The sequence below is a fragment of the Dendropsophus ebraccatus genome, chromosome 14, assembly GCF_027789765.1.
Source record: "Dendropsophus ebraccatus isolate aDenEbr1 chromosome 14, aDenEbr1.pat, whole genome shotgun sequence".
Classification (NCBI taxonomy): domain Eukaryota; kingdom Metazoa; phylum Chordata; class Amphibia; order Anura; family Hylidae; genus Dendropsophus; species Dendropsophus ebraccatus.
In genome coordinates, this window is record NC_091467.1 from 62,761,761 (window position 1) to 62,778,769 (window position 17,009).

At 44.5% G+C, this 17,009-nt stretch overlaps 1 protein-coding gene across 2 annotated transcripts; it reads left to right on the plus strand.

Annotated features, from left to right (window-relative positions):
- Positions 1 to 1,088: 1,088 nt before the first annotated feature.
- LUC7L3 (LUC7 like 3 pre-mRNA splicing factor) lies at positions 1,089 to 14,526 on the plus strand. 2 transcript variants are annotated; one of them, XM_069954027.1, is made up of 11 exons: positions 1,089 to 1,298; positions 5,055 to 5,121; positions 7,470 to 7,509; positions 7,592 to 7,736; positions 8,364 to 8,438; positions 8,910 to 9,014; positions 9,664 to 9,825; positions 11,318 to 11,598; positions 11,935 to 12,086; positions 12,534 to 12,724; positions 14,019 to 14,526. In XM_069954027.1, the coding sequence occupies exons 1-10, from the start codon at positions 1,200 to 1,202 to the stop codon at positions 12,689 to 12,691; spliced, it is 1,284 nt and encodes a 427-aa protein (XP_069810128.1). In that variant the 5' UTR covers positions 1,089 to 1,199; the 3' UTR covers positions 12,692 to 12,724; positions 14,019 to 14,526. The 2 variants fall into 2 exon arrangements, with proteins under 2 accessions (XP_069810128.1, XP_069810127.1); XM_069954026.1 differs by having other exon boundaries at positions 1,093 to 1,298; positions 11,932 to 12,086.
- The last annotated feature ends 2,483 nt before the right edge of the window (positions 14,527 to 17,009 follow it).

Genomic DNA, 17,009 nt, shown 5'->3' on the forward strand with positions numbered 1-17,009 from the left:
GGTCTTCTCTATGACAGGTGATAGATATATTAGATGGGGTATTATAGTGATATGTTGGGGGGATCTATGATGTGTGACATGTATTAGATGCGGTATTGTAGTGAAATATGGGGGGGGGGGGGGCGCCCTATCACATATAGCTGATATATTACATGGGGTATGTGTGGATCCACAGCTCGCCCCCGCTGTCGGCTGCTTACATCTCTGCCTGTGCCATAGATGCAGGCTATACACAGGCAGATTCCGCCAGCCTCCCTGAGAATAAACCTGGTCATTCTTTGGGTGGCGACAGAATCTGTCTGACCATGGAATGGAGTCTATGGCACAGGTGGAGAGGGCGAGCTGCTGAATCCAGGGCGGGTGATCCCCCCATACTCCTCAGTGTGCACATACCCTTATGGTGATATGTTGGGGTGGGTGGGGGTCGCTTTATGACATGTGAAGGACAATTGTATAGCCTATTGCTTTCTATTAGGCTACTGAGCTACTCACACATTCCGTTTTTTTTACAGATCCGAAATCCATCCTGTAAAACAATAGGACATGTCATAGCAAGTAGGAGATCACAATGGATTCCCCCATGGAAGTCTATGAGATCCGCAAGATTTCATGAATCTGACATCCGTGACTAAAACGTATGGCCACATTCACACACCCGTAGTGCAGTCCAGGAGTGCGGACCGCACGGCGAATGTGCTTCCGTAGTGCTCTGTGCTTCACAGCACCAGGCAAAACACGGACACGGATGCAAAACGGATGCAATCACGGATGGTTTTTCAGACCTTGAAAACCACTGGTGGTGTAAATTATAATATAACATGCAATTTGCATATTAGATAGGGGATTATAGTGATATGTTGGGGGGGGGGGGTGTTTATATAACACGTGACTTGCATATTAGATAGGGGAATTATATTTATATGTTGGGAGGTGTCTATATAACACGTGACTTGCATATTAGAGAGGGGTCTGAAACACTCAGTCCTTGTATATTACGTGACTGACTTATAACAGAGGGGCGGGGCTACGGTGCTATAGTTACCAGTCAGTCAGGAGAAGTGGGCGTGTCTTTAGTGTAAGCAGGCGGGGCTGGAGCTGTGAGGGCGGCTGTGCGGTGAATTCTGGGAGTAACGCTCGGCGTTTCCGCCATTTTGTTGGTGTGTGCGGCGCGGTGAGAGGCTCCGGTACACGTCGCAGCCATGTTATCCGCCGCGCAGCTGCTAGATGAGCTGATGGGCCGGGACCGGAACCTGGCGCCGGATGAGAAGCGAAGTAACGTCCGCTGGGATGATGAGAGTGTGAGTATACCCGGCGGCGGGGCCTGAGCGTGAGGGCCGGGTGTCTGTGTGTCACCGTCACTGAGGGAGAAGGGTTTGGGCCGACAAAGGGTTAAAGGTAGTCCTGCCGTTTTGGAGTGTAAGGGTTAATCCTCCTGGCTAATGTGTGAGGCGGCAGTGTAAGGGTTAATTATCAGTATTTGTGACGGCGGTGTGAGGGTTAACCCTCCTCAATAGTGTCTGGGGCAGCAGCGAAAGGGTTAACCCTCCTCAATAGTGTCTGGGGCAGCAGCGAAAGGGTTAACCCTCCTCAATAGTGTCTGGGGCAGCAGCGAAAGGGTTAACCCTCCTCAATAGTGTCTGGGGCAGCAGCGGATGGGTTAACCCTCCTCAATAGTGTCTGGGGCAGCAGCGGAAGGGTTAACCCTCAATAGTGTCTGGGGCAGCAGCGGATGGGTTAACCCTCCGGTGTCTGGGGCAGCAGCGGGTGGGTTAACCCTCCGGTGTCTGGGGCAGCAGCGGGTGGGTTAACCCTCCGGTGTCTGGGGCAGCAGCGGGTGGGTTAACCCTCCGGTGTCTGGGGCAGCAGCGGGTGGGTTAACCCTCCGGTGTCTGGGGCAGCAGCGGGTGGGTTAACCCTCCGGTGTCTGGGGCAGCAGCGGGTGGGTTAACCCTCCGGTGTCTGGGGCAGCAGCGGGTGGGTTAACCCTCCGGTGTCTGGGGCAGCAGCGGGTGGGTTAACCCTCCGGTGTCTGGGGCAGCAGCGGGTGGGTTAACCCTCCGGTGTCTGGGGCAGCAGCGGGTGGGTTAACCCTCCGGTGTCTGGGGCAGCAGCGGGTGGGTTAACCCTCCGGTGTCTGGGGCAGCAGCGGGTGGGTTAACAATACAAATGTAATTTCTGATGACGGAAATGCTGGGATCTGTATAGGGATGTCACGATACCAAAATTTTGAGTTTGATACCGATACCAGCTTTCGGATTTCGATACTCAATACCAATTCGATACTAAATAAAAAGTTTGAGAAAAAAAAACACGTAAAAATACAAATATAATTTCCCTCCTCCCTGACTACAGATATGTTCCCCCCATGCACAACAATTTTATTTATGTGACTTCTTGATCACTTTGTTACATTTTATAGTTTGGACAATTCCCATGTAATGGATGCCAAATACATGTATGTTTTTTTTTTTTTTTTTTTTTTTTTTAAAAGGGAAAAGGGGGGATTATTAGAACCTTTTATTATTTTTTTTTTTGTTTTATTTTAAAAACACTTTTTTAAAATTTTTATTCCCCTCTAACCTTAAACATACCTCCCTGTGTACAACAACTCCCAGAATACCTTCTTGTGGGGAGTTGTAGTGCACAGGGAGGTATGCTAGGAGTTGTAGTGCATAAGAAGGTATGCTGGGATGTTTTGAAAGGCTGCTGCCACGCAACTGCAACTCCCAGCATACCTCCTTGTGCACTACACCTCTCAGCATACCTCCTGGTGCACTACAACTCCCAGCATACCTCCTGGTGAACAACAACTTCCAGCATAATTCCTTGTGCTTTGCAACTCCCCACAAGAAGGTATGCTGGGAGTTGTAGTGCACAAGGAGGTATGCAGGGAATTGCAGTTGTGCAGCTCCTGACACAACAACTCCGTGCAGCATACATTCTTGTGCACTACAACTCCCAGCATGCCTCCTAGTGCACAAAGAGGTATGCTGGGGGATGTAGTGCACAAGGAGGTATGCTGCTGGAAGTTGTAATACATTAGCAGCCTCCTGGCACAACAACTCCCAGCATGCCTCCTTGTGAACAACAACTCCCCACAAGAAGGTATTCTGGGAGTTGTTGTGCCACTGTATCGGTGGGCCCCGCGGGAAGGGGGGGGGGCGACAGGATTGTGGACCCGGAGGTTGGGGAACTGGCTGGTGTAAGGGACCGCTGCCGCAGCATCGGCGGGTCCCGTATTTGGAATGGTTGAATGACTGCCGCCCGCGGGATTGCGGGCCGCAGTCATTAGCAGACTCGTGCTGCATATGGAGCGGCTCTGCAGGGGTTAAATGCCGCTGTCTGTTATGACAGCGGCATCTACCCTTTAAAATAGCCGGCACTAGCGATCGCTGTGTGCCGGCTATTTAAATTTGGCGCCGCCGGGAGCGGAGAGCTCGCGGGCGGAGGAGGGGACACCAGGGGGCAGGGGGCGGCACACAGAGCACACGGCCGGCGCTCAGGTAGCTGCCGGCCGTGTTCTCTGCACCATACTTCATGTTAATCTGCACTATTATGCAGATTAACATGAAGTATCGATACCAGGAAATCCTGGTATCGAACCGTTTTTCTGCCCGAAATATCGATAGTAGTATCGATATTTCGGTGCATCGTGCATCACTAGATCTGTAGTGCTCAGAAGAAACGTTAGATATTTGTGGTGTAGAACTAGCGGTTCTAGTGTGCAGGATAGGATTCCTATCCATAAGACGCGTGGCCGGCGCAGTCACATGGTCCTGCTAGGGGTGGGACGGCTCAGGAGCCGATACTGAGACCTAGTCTGATGGATACCATACCAGTCAGCAAGCTGCTACACCATAGGGGCACTGCACTAACCGCAGCCAACTGGGTATGTGCCTGATTACAGCTCTGAAGCCAAGCACAATGTAATGTATGCACACAGCGACTCCACCTGCAGAATAGTGAGTGCAGCTCTGGAGTATAATACAGGATATAACTCAGGATAAGTAATGTATGTACACAGCGACTCCACCAGCAGAATAGTGAGTGCAGCTCTGGAGTATACATCTTGGGATCAGTAGTGTATGTATCTCTATATATTGCCATGATGAATGCTCTGCTGCCGCTATAGACCTCTCTGCAGAGTCTTGCACCTTAGGGTTTCTGTGCAGTGAATGGCGGTGACGTAAAGGGTTAGCGGGCTGTGGGTGATGTAATAACAGGTGATGTAGAAGTGAGAGCTCACAGGGTGATGGTGGGCGTCAGGGACGGTGCTTGTGTGTGGGGGCAGGAGCTGCGGTGACAGTCATCTCTGCGGGGCGGCTGAGTACGCGGTTCCAGGTCAGATGCTGCAAATCCCTGTCCGATGGAAGGAGCAGAGACCCTCTGTATGGAGCTTACAGGGGCTTCATACCTAGGGCCAGAATCTCCTGATCCGGGTGACATATGCTGCCGTCTTACTATTCATTCTCTATAGGAGCTGCAGGAACAGTCACTGTACTCGGCCATCTCCGACAGCTCCCATAGGAATGAATGGAACAGACCCTCCACTGTGAGGCGATCAGTTAGCATTTCAGGCCTGTAATAGATTAGTAAGGGTCTCCATTCACTGACAGATAGCAGAGTGGTGTTAGGTTAGGAATTGAAGAGCAGTGTGTAGGTCAGGGGTAGGGAGCATTGGCTGTCCAGCTGTTGAAAAACTACAACTCCCATTATGCCTGGACAGCCAGAGCTTTAGCTTTGGCTGTCCAGTCATGATGGGAGTTGTAATTTTGCAGATTTATGGTGTGCCGATCACTGCTCTTGTATCACTCAGTGGTCTGCTTGGCGCGGACGCTCTGTGACGGGGCTGGATCCTTGTGGTCTGATGATAACCCGGTTGCCCTGTGACATTTGCAGCAGTGTGGACTTGGCTGGATGCGCTGCATAATCCCAGATATTTATAGTGTGAAATTTAAAGGGATGTGACTGTCGGAAGATGGGGAAGGGCGGTGAATGAGATAAATGTCCCCCTTAATTTTGATGCTGATTATTCTTTCTTTTTACCCGAACAGGTCTGCAAACATTTTCTGTGTGAGTTCTGCCCAGCCGAGCTGTTCACCAACACCAGGTCGGATTTGGGTAGGTAAAAGGCAGAGAATGCAACACAATGCTGTAGGTTATGCACAAGCCAAAAAGACAGAAATGGCTGCACATCGCACCCATGGCTGACACAAAAGCTTATTCAGCTACATTTAAAACCAACATCAGAAGTTAATATATAATTTGGCCAAACCATATTGCCTCATGTACCACGTGCAGGTCTTCTGATGCTGTAGGTTAGTTTCCAGTGCACCACCTTGTGGCTACCTTAATAAAGGGAACTGATCACCTCCCTGAGTGGGGCAGTGAGTTGGCCCCGATACCTTACAGCTGCCGGGCACAGCTCTCCAGTGGGGCAGCAAATTTAAAATCTTCATTGTTAATTGTCTGCCCTGGCAGCCAGTAGACATGACGGTGGAGCCACAGTGACATATACTCACACTGGCTCCACCCTCTTGTCAGCCACCTACGCTTGATTTGCAGCCTGGGTGGCAGAAAGAGGGTGGAGGCAGCGTGATTCCATGCTGCTGTGGGTCTGCTCTTATGGCTGCCTACTGGACGTCAGGGTGGATGATGACAGGTGAAGATTTTGAATTTATCTCCCGCCAGAAACTGGTGAGCATGATGTCCTGGCAGTGTAAGGGACCAGGGCCAACTTACCTTCCCTCTGCGAGGTGATTGCTTCCCTCTAACAGCATCTGCTCTGCATTATTGCAGTGTGGGTAGCTGTGCCATCTGCAGCATGTGATGCCGTTGTGTTATGGTTGATGCTCTGCTGCAATGGCTACGGTAAATTAGATGCCACTGACTCCATCTGAGTGGTTAGCTAACCCCCCCCCCCATAGTTTTTTGCTGATGGGTTGCCATGACAGCCAGGGGTCTACTACAATCCACTACAAAGCAGAAGTACTGTAGAAAGTATCTAAATGTGGAAGAAAAAGCTAAATGATTTTGTGATAGGAAAAAAGTGCAGATTATATTACTGCAAACGCAGAAACTATAAAGTGTATGCGTATATTCACACGGTGAATACAAGCGATGAAACAATTGTGTGCGCTCCTGTATGTTACCTTACTACGTACCATCACACAGCAGCGTGGATGCATGAGACATGTCCATCTCCTGGAGTATAGAAACGCTACAAAGCATCCTTAAAATGTTTCCATTCTGTAAAATGTAAAAAAAAGAAAAAGTACATTTAGAATTGCTATAATAGAAGTAAGCGGCAGACTGAAAACCCAAAGAACAACTGCTGTTCTCCATGCACCGATAAATGAATAAATACTACACAGTACATTGCAGATTCTGTCTGCAAAAACGTGTCATAGAAGAATTAAAGGGATTATAGGGGCCTAGAAAAACATTTCTGCTTCCATTGCTACTCCTGTCCTCAGGTTCTGTATGGTATTACAGCTTAGTTGCATTGAAGTGACTGAAGTGTAATTGTAATACCACACACAACCTGGGGACGTTTTATCTGTGCTTTTTATAATGTTGGGTAAACCCTTTAAAGTTAGGACTAATATAACTCCATCCTAAGTGGGTGGTGATACAGTTTATGAAGCTCTCCCCCAAGGGTTCGTATAGATATAATCTATTTTTATTAACATCTCTCCAGGTTTACAAATAGTGTTCATTACAATAAAGCCAATACTAATCACACCTGAGAGGTGTGTGCATGTCATAGCATAACCATCCATATACAGATACGCCCCAGTCCTCTAATATTGTCAACTTTATAGATGCAGAGTCTGACAGCTCATGACTGGAGGATACGTGTCACACAAGGTTTGAACAGTCCCTCAGATGAGTGTGTGTAAAGCTGTCCTAAGTCCTCAGCACTCCTGTCTCGGGTAATACAAGGGCCTCTCAGCTTCATCAGCAGAAAGGAAACACAGTGGCTGCCTTCTTTATTCCTTTTCAAGATCCCCACTTGCTGTCAGTGTTACAATTTTTCCAGTCCAGACAATCCTCTGCGGTAGACAGAGCTCCTCACAAGTCACTTTCCTCATCAACTTAAAGCAGAGATGGGGAACCTTCATCTCTCCAGCTGTTGAAAACTACATTTCCCATCATGCCTGCACAGCTTTAGCTTTGTGTGTCTAGGCATGATAGGAAATGTAGTTTTGCAACAGCTGGAGCGATGAAGGCTCCCCATCCCTGGCTTTAGAGGATTGTCAAGAGGTGATGCTGTGTAACAACCCTAAGCAGGACTAGGTACGGTTAGTGGGGTGACTTCAGGATGTACTTAGTCCTGCAGACCCCACCTCCCATCCATGGCTTTTCAGTATTCTATGTGATGTGGATGGAGTATTTCTGCTCAGTAAAGAGGGATACTGGTGAGTGTTGTGTGTGGAGATAATACTGATTCCTTTCATTGTTTCCAGGTCCTTGTGAGAAGATCCATGACGAGAACCTTCGTAAGCAGTAAGTGTCGCCCCACTGTGTGCTATATGTTGTCCTGTCATTTGTCAGCGCCGTCATCTCACTTCCATTTTATTCTCTTCAGGTACGAGAAAAGCTCACGTTACATGAAGGTCGGTTATGAAAGAGAATTCCTGCGATATTTACAGAGCTTACTCGCTGAGGTGGAGCGCAGAATTCGCAGGGGTCATGCACGGTTGGCTCTTTCTCAGAATCAGCAAGCGTCTGGCGTGAGTATCAGTATAGCAAACCACATAGGCTCCTGTACCGCTCTTATTACAGTTTCTGCTATTTCACATTCACGGCTTCATTTAATTAGCTATCCTCAACGTGGACTGTTAGTATTAGATCGGTGGGGGTCCAGCTCCCTGCACACCGGGGAATCAGCTGTTATAGAGAGGATGCACAACCACTTCTATCTCTACAGTGTTACCAGCACTCCCTCCTATATCATCCTATCCAGGTTGGGGAGATGCTGGACCCCTGCTGATCCAACATTATGATAGTATTGATCTCTCTGGTGTATAGGCCATTACTTAGTAATGTTCAGATAAACCCTTTAACGCTCATGTGAGAGAAAGCCATGAGAATACAAACCACACGTGCCTAGTTGTAAAGTCCCAGACTAAAGGCAGAAAATGCTGTCCAGTTTGCCCAATGTAATAATACAAATCAATAAATGGGAATTCTTGGGGAGAGAGTTTAAAGGGCTTCTCTATACAGCTGTGTGGATAGCGGTCCCACATGATCAATCGCCCAGTGATTTATCCCCCTTCTGCCCTTTAGTAATAGAGGACCTAAGTATGTGCCCCCCTCTGCTTTACCCTCACCTAACATTACCTCTTTGTCTTCTACAGTCTGTTGGCCCGGCGGGAAAGAATGAAGAGAAAATCCAAGTGCTGACGGACAAAATTGAAGGCTTGCTGCAACAGGTAATGGAGGCCACTGGCCCTGTAGTGTGATGGCCATGTAAAGGCTACTGGTCCTGTAATGGGACTGCCGTCTTTTTGTGTGGAGTAAGTTCACACAGCATATTTGTTTCAGAGATTTCAGCGACTGGTTCAGCTGAGTACAGCCATCAGAAAACTAGGTGCATAGCTGTCATGTGTCGGCCATTTTTGCTTTGTGTTAGAATAAAGGCAGTAAACATCACTCCAAGACTTTGAGGTGCAAGTCCTTTCTAGTTGTAAAATCTGATCTTGCGCTCATTGACTGGATTGTTTAGTGCATTGAAGCTTTAATATAGTAAGCTATTCATGAATTTGGATGATGCAGTCGTGGAAATCTCTTCAGGAGGTTGATCCATCATATGGACCCCTTAACTTTACATTGGTACATGTACAATAAAAGTTTTCTAATACAAAGTATCGGCTCTGTATTCACCACTGAGCTTTTCCTTATAGATCGAGGAGCTTGGCTCAGAAGGAAAAGTAGAAGAAGCACAAGGCATGATGAAACTTGTCGAACAGTTAAAGGAAGAACGGGAACTTCTGAAGTCCACAACATCGGTGAGTCACATCAAACAAGTCTGGGTTTGATATTATGGGATAGGTGAGCTGAGAGCTCCTAGACCCCTTTAAAGGGGTACTCCAGCTAAATTATCAACTAGTGTTAGAAAGTTGTAATTTACCTATATTTATAAATCTCCAGTCATCAAGGACTTATCAGCTGCTGTATGTCCTGTAGTAAGTATTTTTTTTCAGTCTGACACAGTGCTCTCTGCTGCCACCTCTGTACATGTCGGTAACTGTCTGGAGCAGTAGCTAATCCCCATAGAAAACCACTCCTATTTTGGACTGTTCCTTTCACAGACAAGTGGCAGCAGAGAGCACTGTGTCGGACTGGAAAGACTACACCACATACAGCAGCTGACAAGTACTTGAAGACTGGAGATTTTTTTTAAATAGAACTAAATTACAAATCTAAATCTAATATAATTTTTTTTTTACAACAAATGATTTAAAAGAAAAAAACTTTGCCGGAGTACCCCTTTAATGCCTATATGGCATAGCATAAAGAGGTGTGTGTTCTGCAAGTTCATGCTTAATTAATGAAGCCCCCTAACCTTACAGGTAAAGGTTGGCAGCACTGCTGCATGTCTGTGTCTCGCCTCTCTGAAAAGTTTCAGTAAAAAGAAATGTTTCTTGCTTCTCTTAGACTATAGAAAGCTTTGCAGCCCAGGAGAAGCAGATGGAGGTGTGTGAAGTCTGCGGTGCCTTCCTAATCGTTGGAGATGCTCAGTCCAGGGTGGACGACCATCTTATGGGCAAACAGCACATGGGTTACGCTAAAATAAAGAACACTGTGGAAGAGTTAAAGGTGAGAACAGGGTGACTGGGCAAGGAGCGGGTGCAACTAAAAGAAACTTAGTACTTGGAATTGTGGCCAGTAGGTGGCAGTGTAACCTTGTGGGATATCTACATAGATACAGTGTAAGGAAAACCTATTAGGCTTCTGGCTGGTATTTTCTTGAGGTGCAGGCTGGGGCATTATGTGTAAGTATTAGCTGTAATTTTACAATACTTGCATGCACTGTAACTATAAAGCTAGCCTTGGATGCACTATAACTATAAAGCTAGCTTCGGATAATTCTCTACTACACAGGTGTATGTACCCTGACGAGTATATCTGTAGAATTTATAGTAGAACCAAGTGGTGGTTACCCGAACAGATCAGCTGTTTGCACTCAGACCATTGTTTTATTGATGGTGCTTTTATAGACAAAGCTAGTGTTTGACACTGTTATGTGTAGGGATGATAGAATTTACAGTACTAGCAAAGCACTTGGCCAGGCTCTGCTGTCAGCTTGCTGCCTTTGTACTCTAAGCTGCTCTGGCTGCCTAGAAAAGCTGGATCCATTTCTGGGAAACTTCTCCTAGTTTCCCAGAACGGGATGCAGCTTTTCCTGGCACCCGAAGAGGAGCCGCACAGAGTTGAACGGCAGCCGGCTGACAAGCCAATGGCCGAGCCAAGCAAAATGCTTCTCTAGTACTGAAAATGAGTCAGCCAGAGGCATTAGGTTGGAGTTCAGGTATCCCAGAGTCACAGTGCTGGTGCTGTGCAGCTCTGATCACGCCTTGTGCTCTGTGATGGCTTCTGTCTGTTTCAATGGTCTATACAGCACAGGCTCCATATATCAGGGATGACTGGCCACCACTCCTATGATCCTGATGCCAACGGTTTTCGGTTTTATGCTACTTTCTTAGTGGGAACTGGGGACTCCTTTTTTTGGGATGACTTGAGGGCCCAGCAGTGATCAGATTATAGCATTAGGTGACACATTTTTGCGCTTTTTTTTTTTTTTAAATGGTTGCTTTAGGTGTATATATTGAGATATTAGCATAATTGAAGAAGCTTGAATGCTTAGTGAGCAGGACAAGGTCAGACAGGTTTTCAACCTCTGTATAATCAGCCATTGCAGTATGCAGCCATTATATGATTTAAGGGGTTGTCGAGACTTTAAAAATTGATGGCCTACTTTCAGGGTCAGCTGAATGGGAGCATCATGGCCCCTTCAGACATCTGATCGATGTGGTTACTGGGAGTAAGACCCTCACCCATCTAGTATTGATGACCTGTCTGGAAGAAGTCTATTAGGCATATCATAAGTCCTTTTTGATGGATTTTCCTCATATTAAGCAGCAACTTGGTTGGAAAGTAAGACTTTACAAGGTTGATTCAGGAGACAAGTGACCAATAAAAATACTTCATTAGGAAGCCGTCCATATCCCTGGAGGAGTCTTTCAGGTTGCACCCTGTAGTTGCTCTTTTGATTCTTAAAATTTGTAAAAAAAATAATTTCTTGTTAAAGGAAAAACTTAGGAAAAAGACTGATGAACCTGAACGAGACGATCGATTAAAAAAGGAGAAAGAAGATAAAGACCGGGACAAAGAAAAGGAACGAGAGAAAGAAGAAAAGGACAAGAAACGACGCAGGGAGGACGAGGAGAGAGAAAAGGAAAGAAACCGCGACAGAGACAAGCGCAAAAGAAGCCGATCCCGCAGCCGCAACTCCAGCAGAGCTTCAGAGAGGAGGAGTAGCAGGACACGTGACCACAAGAGGTCGCGGAGCAGAGAACGGCGGAGAAGCAGGTATGTCACTCTCCAGACAATATCTACACACTTGGTGGTTGTATCTCTGTTCTCTGACCTGCAGTGAAGCATTGTTGCCTACAAAAATTCAATCTGTTGCGGTGGTCGAGACAGTAGCCATAACCATTAGATGGCACCCCACCTGTTGAGGTTCGTCCCCCTGATAAGTATAGGCTTCTCTCTTTATGGAATGGTGATTATTTGCATTCACAGCTACTCCATATTTGCTCTCACTTCACAAATACCCATATAACTACAATGCCCCCAGCTGATCCCTTTTTGCCTGGCTTCTGTGGAGTTTCTAGAAGTACTAAGTTTTTTTCCATTCTTTAGAAGCAGAGAACGCCAGCGGAGCCGAAGTCACAACAGAACAGACCGTAAGCATCGATCTCGCAGCAGAGACAAGCGCAGATCAAAAAGCAGAGAACGTAAATCTTACAAGCACAGAAGCAGAAGCCGAGACAGGGAGAGGAGATCAAAGGAAAAAGGTTTGTTACAAAATGGTGTACTGTCATCATGAAACTTTTATGGCCATTCACAGACCTAAAAGCGAATGTACCATTTTACAGGCTATATCAAGTGTTACAAGCTATCGGATGCTCGCCGCCATGCTGAATCAGCTGCCGCAGTGTCCTGTTTATTATTTTCGACCTAAAAAGCTATATGCAAATCTGGTCAGTTGTGTCCGAAGAGGAGGACTGCATGGGGCGAACAATTAGAAAACGGACCACGGCAGCCTGATTCGGCGCGCCAGCATGCATCCGATGGTATGGAGCACTTGATATAGCGTGACCTTACAAGTAGCTGTTGAGCTGCTCTGTAGTCGGGACCAGGGTGTTCAGCCTGACATCTAGTAGATGCAGTTGCACCTGGAAATCACCTCTTCAGGTCCCATAGAGGTATATGAGTTATAACTGAGCTTTCTTTACGCCCAGAAAAAAGAGCCTCCGACGACAAAAAAAGCAGCAAGTCCAGCAGTCGGGACGGACAAAGCGAATCTCGCAAATCCGACTCTAAGGAATTGTCGTCACAGACCTCAGTGAATGGGGCCAACGAGGGCGTAAAATCTGAAGGTGACACTCAGTCCAATTAAAACTGATCTGATTTGACCTCTGATCAGACAGAGGTAAGTGTTCTGTGCCTCACTTTCCATAGCTCTTATGTTTTGCTAGAATGTAACGGTGCAGCGTAAGTATGCACAGATGAAGAGCGCTCTAGAAGATGCCGCTTGCCATGAAAGGAAAGCTCAGTAGCCCTGCACAGTATGTCGAGGTATACCATTTTCTGTATTTGTAGTGGACCCCCCCCCCCTCCCCGCCCATCCAGCCTTCTCCCCTTCCTGTCACCAAAAACGCGCCCTCTTGAGACGTGCGCCATTTACAACCCATGTTGTCCTAATACTTGTCATAATTATCATCTGAGAGAAATGTATATCTATATATTTAGTTTTGGTTTTTATAATTACAAAGCCGCTCACCTAAAGAGGCGCAGTTATTTTATCTTAAAAAAAAAAAAAAAAAAAAAAAAAAAACTGGCTGGTGTTTGGAAAAAAAAATACAATATAAAAAAATTCTTTAGCTGTTTGTGAAAGATGTTTGGAGTCTTTTGCCTTCCTGCCTTGCATACTAATGCAGTCTGTTCTGTAACTCGAGAGCCTTGTAGCATTGGATTGATGGAAGTGTAGGGTTTATGAATAAATTCACCTCTCTGCCATACCTCACTCAGCGTTGGCGTTGTAAGCGGGCCCCTGAAAATGCCAAATTAAAAATCAAGGATTCAGTCATACTAATCAGGTACTCTTGACAGGTACTCCTTTCTCTACCAAAATCCATGTTTTGAATGATGTTACGTACTAGAATAAGCTTATAGTTTTGTGTATTTTTTATTTTTTTATTCTGTCTTTGTCTACCAAGCAAAGCCACAAAATGTTTTTTTATTTTTTTATTTAATTTAATTTTTTTATTTTATTTCTTTTACATGTTAGAGTTGTTGTTTTAATGACAGTTTTAACAGTTTTGGCAATTTTCTTTCGACTGTGTCTAGGGATGCAGTGATGTCATTAATACAAAATTCTATTAAAGATTTTAAATGCAAATCTTTGCTCGCTATATATGGGCCATGTTACATTCAGTGCAAGCTTATACCGAGGTATGTCTTTAAATTTTTCCTACTAAGTAGGAGAACATTGCATTCTGTTATCCAGGCAGGGTCCTTGTAGATCAGTAACAATCGGCTTTGACGGAAAAAGCAGAGATTCGACACGTTTTTATAGGCGAATGCCTTTTTCTGGTCCAGATGAGTTTGCATGAAGGCATTAGGGTTTGGGGGCAACTATAGACCCATATAGGTGGTTTTGCATTTTTTTTTATTGTTATTGCCAATTAATTTTTCTCTTTTTGTTTCTCTGCGAATCTTACCAGATAGGACTTCGTGCTGAAGATGAAGAGACCGCCCTTCTCTCTACACCTGCCCCTCCTCCCAAGATGTCTTAATTGAAGATCTTCTTTATATGAGGTGACAGAAACCTGTATTGAGAAATTAAAAAATAAAACAAAAAATAAAAAAACAAAATTTTTTTTAGCTGGTTCTTAAGTTAAGAACTGAAGTAATTCTCTAGAGATTAATTCTCTTGAAATTGTTTTGAGATGTTGGTCCTGGAGATGGTCAGGACACACTGTAAAAGTATAAAGATGCAGGCACATATTAACAACCCGCCTGCATATTGGTTAAACTAAAGCAATTTTTTTTTTTCGGACTTGGAAAAACAAAGTAATGTTTGTGAACTTTTATTTTATTTTTTTATTTTATTTTTTACGAGTAGTAATAGAATATCCAATAAAAGCATCTTCTAAATCCTGATGTAAATGTGCTCTGTTGTTACTTGGCTTGGTATTACATGCTTTTTCAAATAAAACTTGTTACTGTTTAGTTTTTTGTGTCTTTTTGAGCAGTCTTTCAATTTAAATTTTTTTATCAATTCTTTCTTTAGTTTTTTCAGAATAGGTATACAATTCAAGTGTCACCAAAGCAAAATTCACATAATCTTTAAACACTTCTAACATATAGCTTCAAAGTGATTTGGTATTAGGGGTATGGGTAAAATGGGAAAAAAAACAACTGTAGTAACGCATGTATGAATGTCATGTCATCGTAATGGACTGACGCAGAGGCCCTATTTATCCTGTAAGGCTGGGTTCACACTGCGTTTTTGCAATCCGTTTAATGTATCTGTCTTTAATTGGCTACTTTTAATGGACAGAAAAACGTAGTCAACACTACTTTTGTATCCGCTAAAAAAACCCAAAAACTGATCCATATTGATCCGTGTTGTTATTATTATTATTTATTATTATTATTATTATAGTCGATGGAAAAACAGATCCAAACGGATGACACACAACTGCATCCGTTTTTTTTTTTTTTTTTTTTTTTTACCTAAAATGTTTACATTAAACAGATTGCAAAAATGCAGTGTGAACCCAGCCTAACCAATGTCCGGTTTTTGAAGGGTGTTGTCGTAGTACAGAAACTGTAGTCCATTTGTTCCTCTTCAGATACAGTTCCACTGTATATGTAAAGACAGGCCTGCAACAGTATGATATATATACCTCAGATTGAGTCCATAATATCTTATTAGAGCACCCCTTGTTGTAACACTAACATAATAGACATATATCACACAAGACATTACACAAAGGGATACACGGGTTTAATTTAAATTTTTCAATTCGATATTTTATTTTTTTTTACGTTAAAAACAAACAAAAAAAACAAACCTGTGGGACTGATTCAAGGTCCTGATACAAGAGAGGTAATCATAAAGAGATGAGACATGCAATATCGATCACTCCATGTGAGGGATGTCGTTGTGTAGTTTTATATGGTAAATGTGACCAGTCAGCAATAATTTGTAGGGAAACCTTTGTCAAGTCTTCCTGCAACGCCACCTCAGGGGACATGAGGTTTACTCTGTGTTTATTCGTATTGGTCAATGACAAATGGCAGGACTTTAACGTCTAGGGTGCAGAATGGGTAACATGACAGCTGGAAGCCCATGCCAAGACCAGCAAATTCCCACTGAGATCACTCTGGAGCTGCTTTATTTTTTGTATTCTAGCTAAATTAGAAACTGTGTTTTATTATGGCGCGTTTACACAGACAGATTTATCTGACAGATTTTGGGAACAGGGCATAAAGGAAAGACTGAGATTTTTCATCTTTTCATATCCATTCCTGGCTCTGGCTTCCAAAATCTGTCAGATAAATCTGTGTAAAGGCACCATTACCCTTGTCAGTAGGGGGCGTTCCTACTGTCAGGATGTGCCCCACTTACATGGGAATTATGCAAAAGCATTGGGGGTGGGTTGCAGTGATATCTGCTTTAATGCTGCAAGAGGATTCATGTATGAGGATTTGGGAGCAATAAAATGTGGGTGATCTTCCTCCTATAAAATGCTATCTTGTTTTTTCTGCTGTTTGAGGTACAGACCAGTACAGTTTCATATCTAATATCGGCTTTTACAGGAAGTTATTTCAGCTCATAATAATTTGGGAGATTGTGAACCTTGTGACTGTGATTATGTCAAGAAACAGATTAAATCTAAGTCTGTAATGCGAAAATCTCTGACCCAGGTATCCGAATCCTGTGTATCTGAGCCAGTGCAGTAATATTTAATTTAAAGGGGCTGTACATACAACCTTGGCATAGCTTCTGCCCTGTCTTTGAATAAATATTCTTACTTTCTGCACCCTGCAGAGTGTGTGTGTGTGTGTGTGTGTGTGTGTGTCCGGATGTAAACCAAGCTGTCATGTGTCTACGTTACATTGTTTCCATTCTTAGGTTGGTTAGAATTTCTAATCCAGTCATGTGACCATTCTCTCTATTTTTCTTGGTTCGTCTGTGTCACCCTGTAAGTTTCTGGAACATCTTTGTATAATGCCAGCATCTTGTCATCCTAATAAAAGTGGCCTCTTCTGAGGCTGTGAATAGGTGTTGGCTTATATACATGGGATTGGATGTTCCACCATAAGACGCTGACTGTTTCACCAACTTTTTTGTTTTGTTTACGATCCAGAACTACATGGTCTAGACCTGACATGAATTGAAGCTTAAGGTCCGTTGTCTTGGCCGCCCTCTTCAGTAGCCGTAGGAATTGTGGTTTCCTTTCTTTGGCCACACATCATGCGCTGCTTATGTCTCTATATAACATTTTGTGGTGTTAATGAGCGCGGCTGTATTTCATCCAGTCTGGCTGTGACTCAGGCCTCATTGTGACTTTCTAGGCTGCACTCTGTATTACTTTCTTGTATTGCATTAAAGCAGTGCTTCTCAATTCCAGTCCTCAGGCCTCACCAACAGGTCATGTTTTGAGGATTTCCTTAGTATGTCACAGGTGATATAATTATACTCC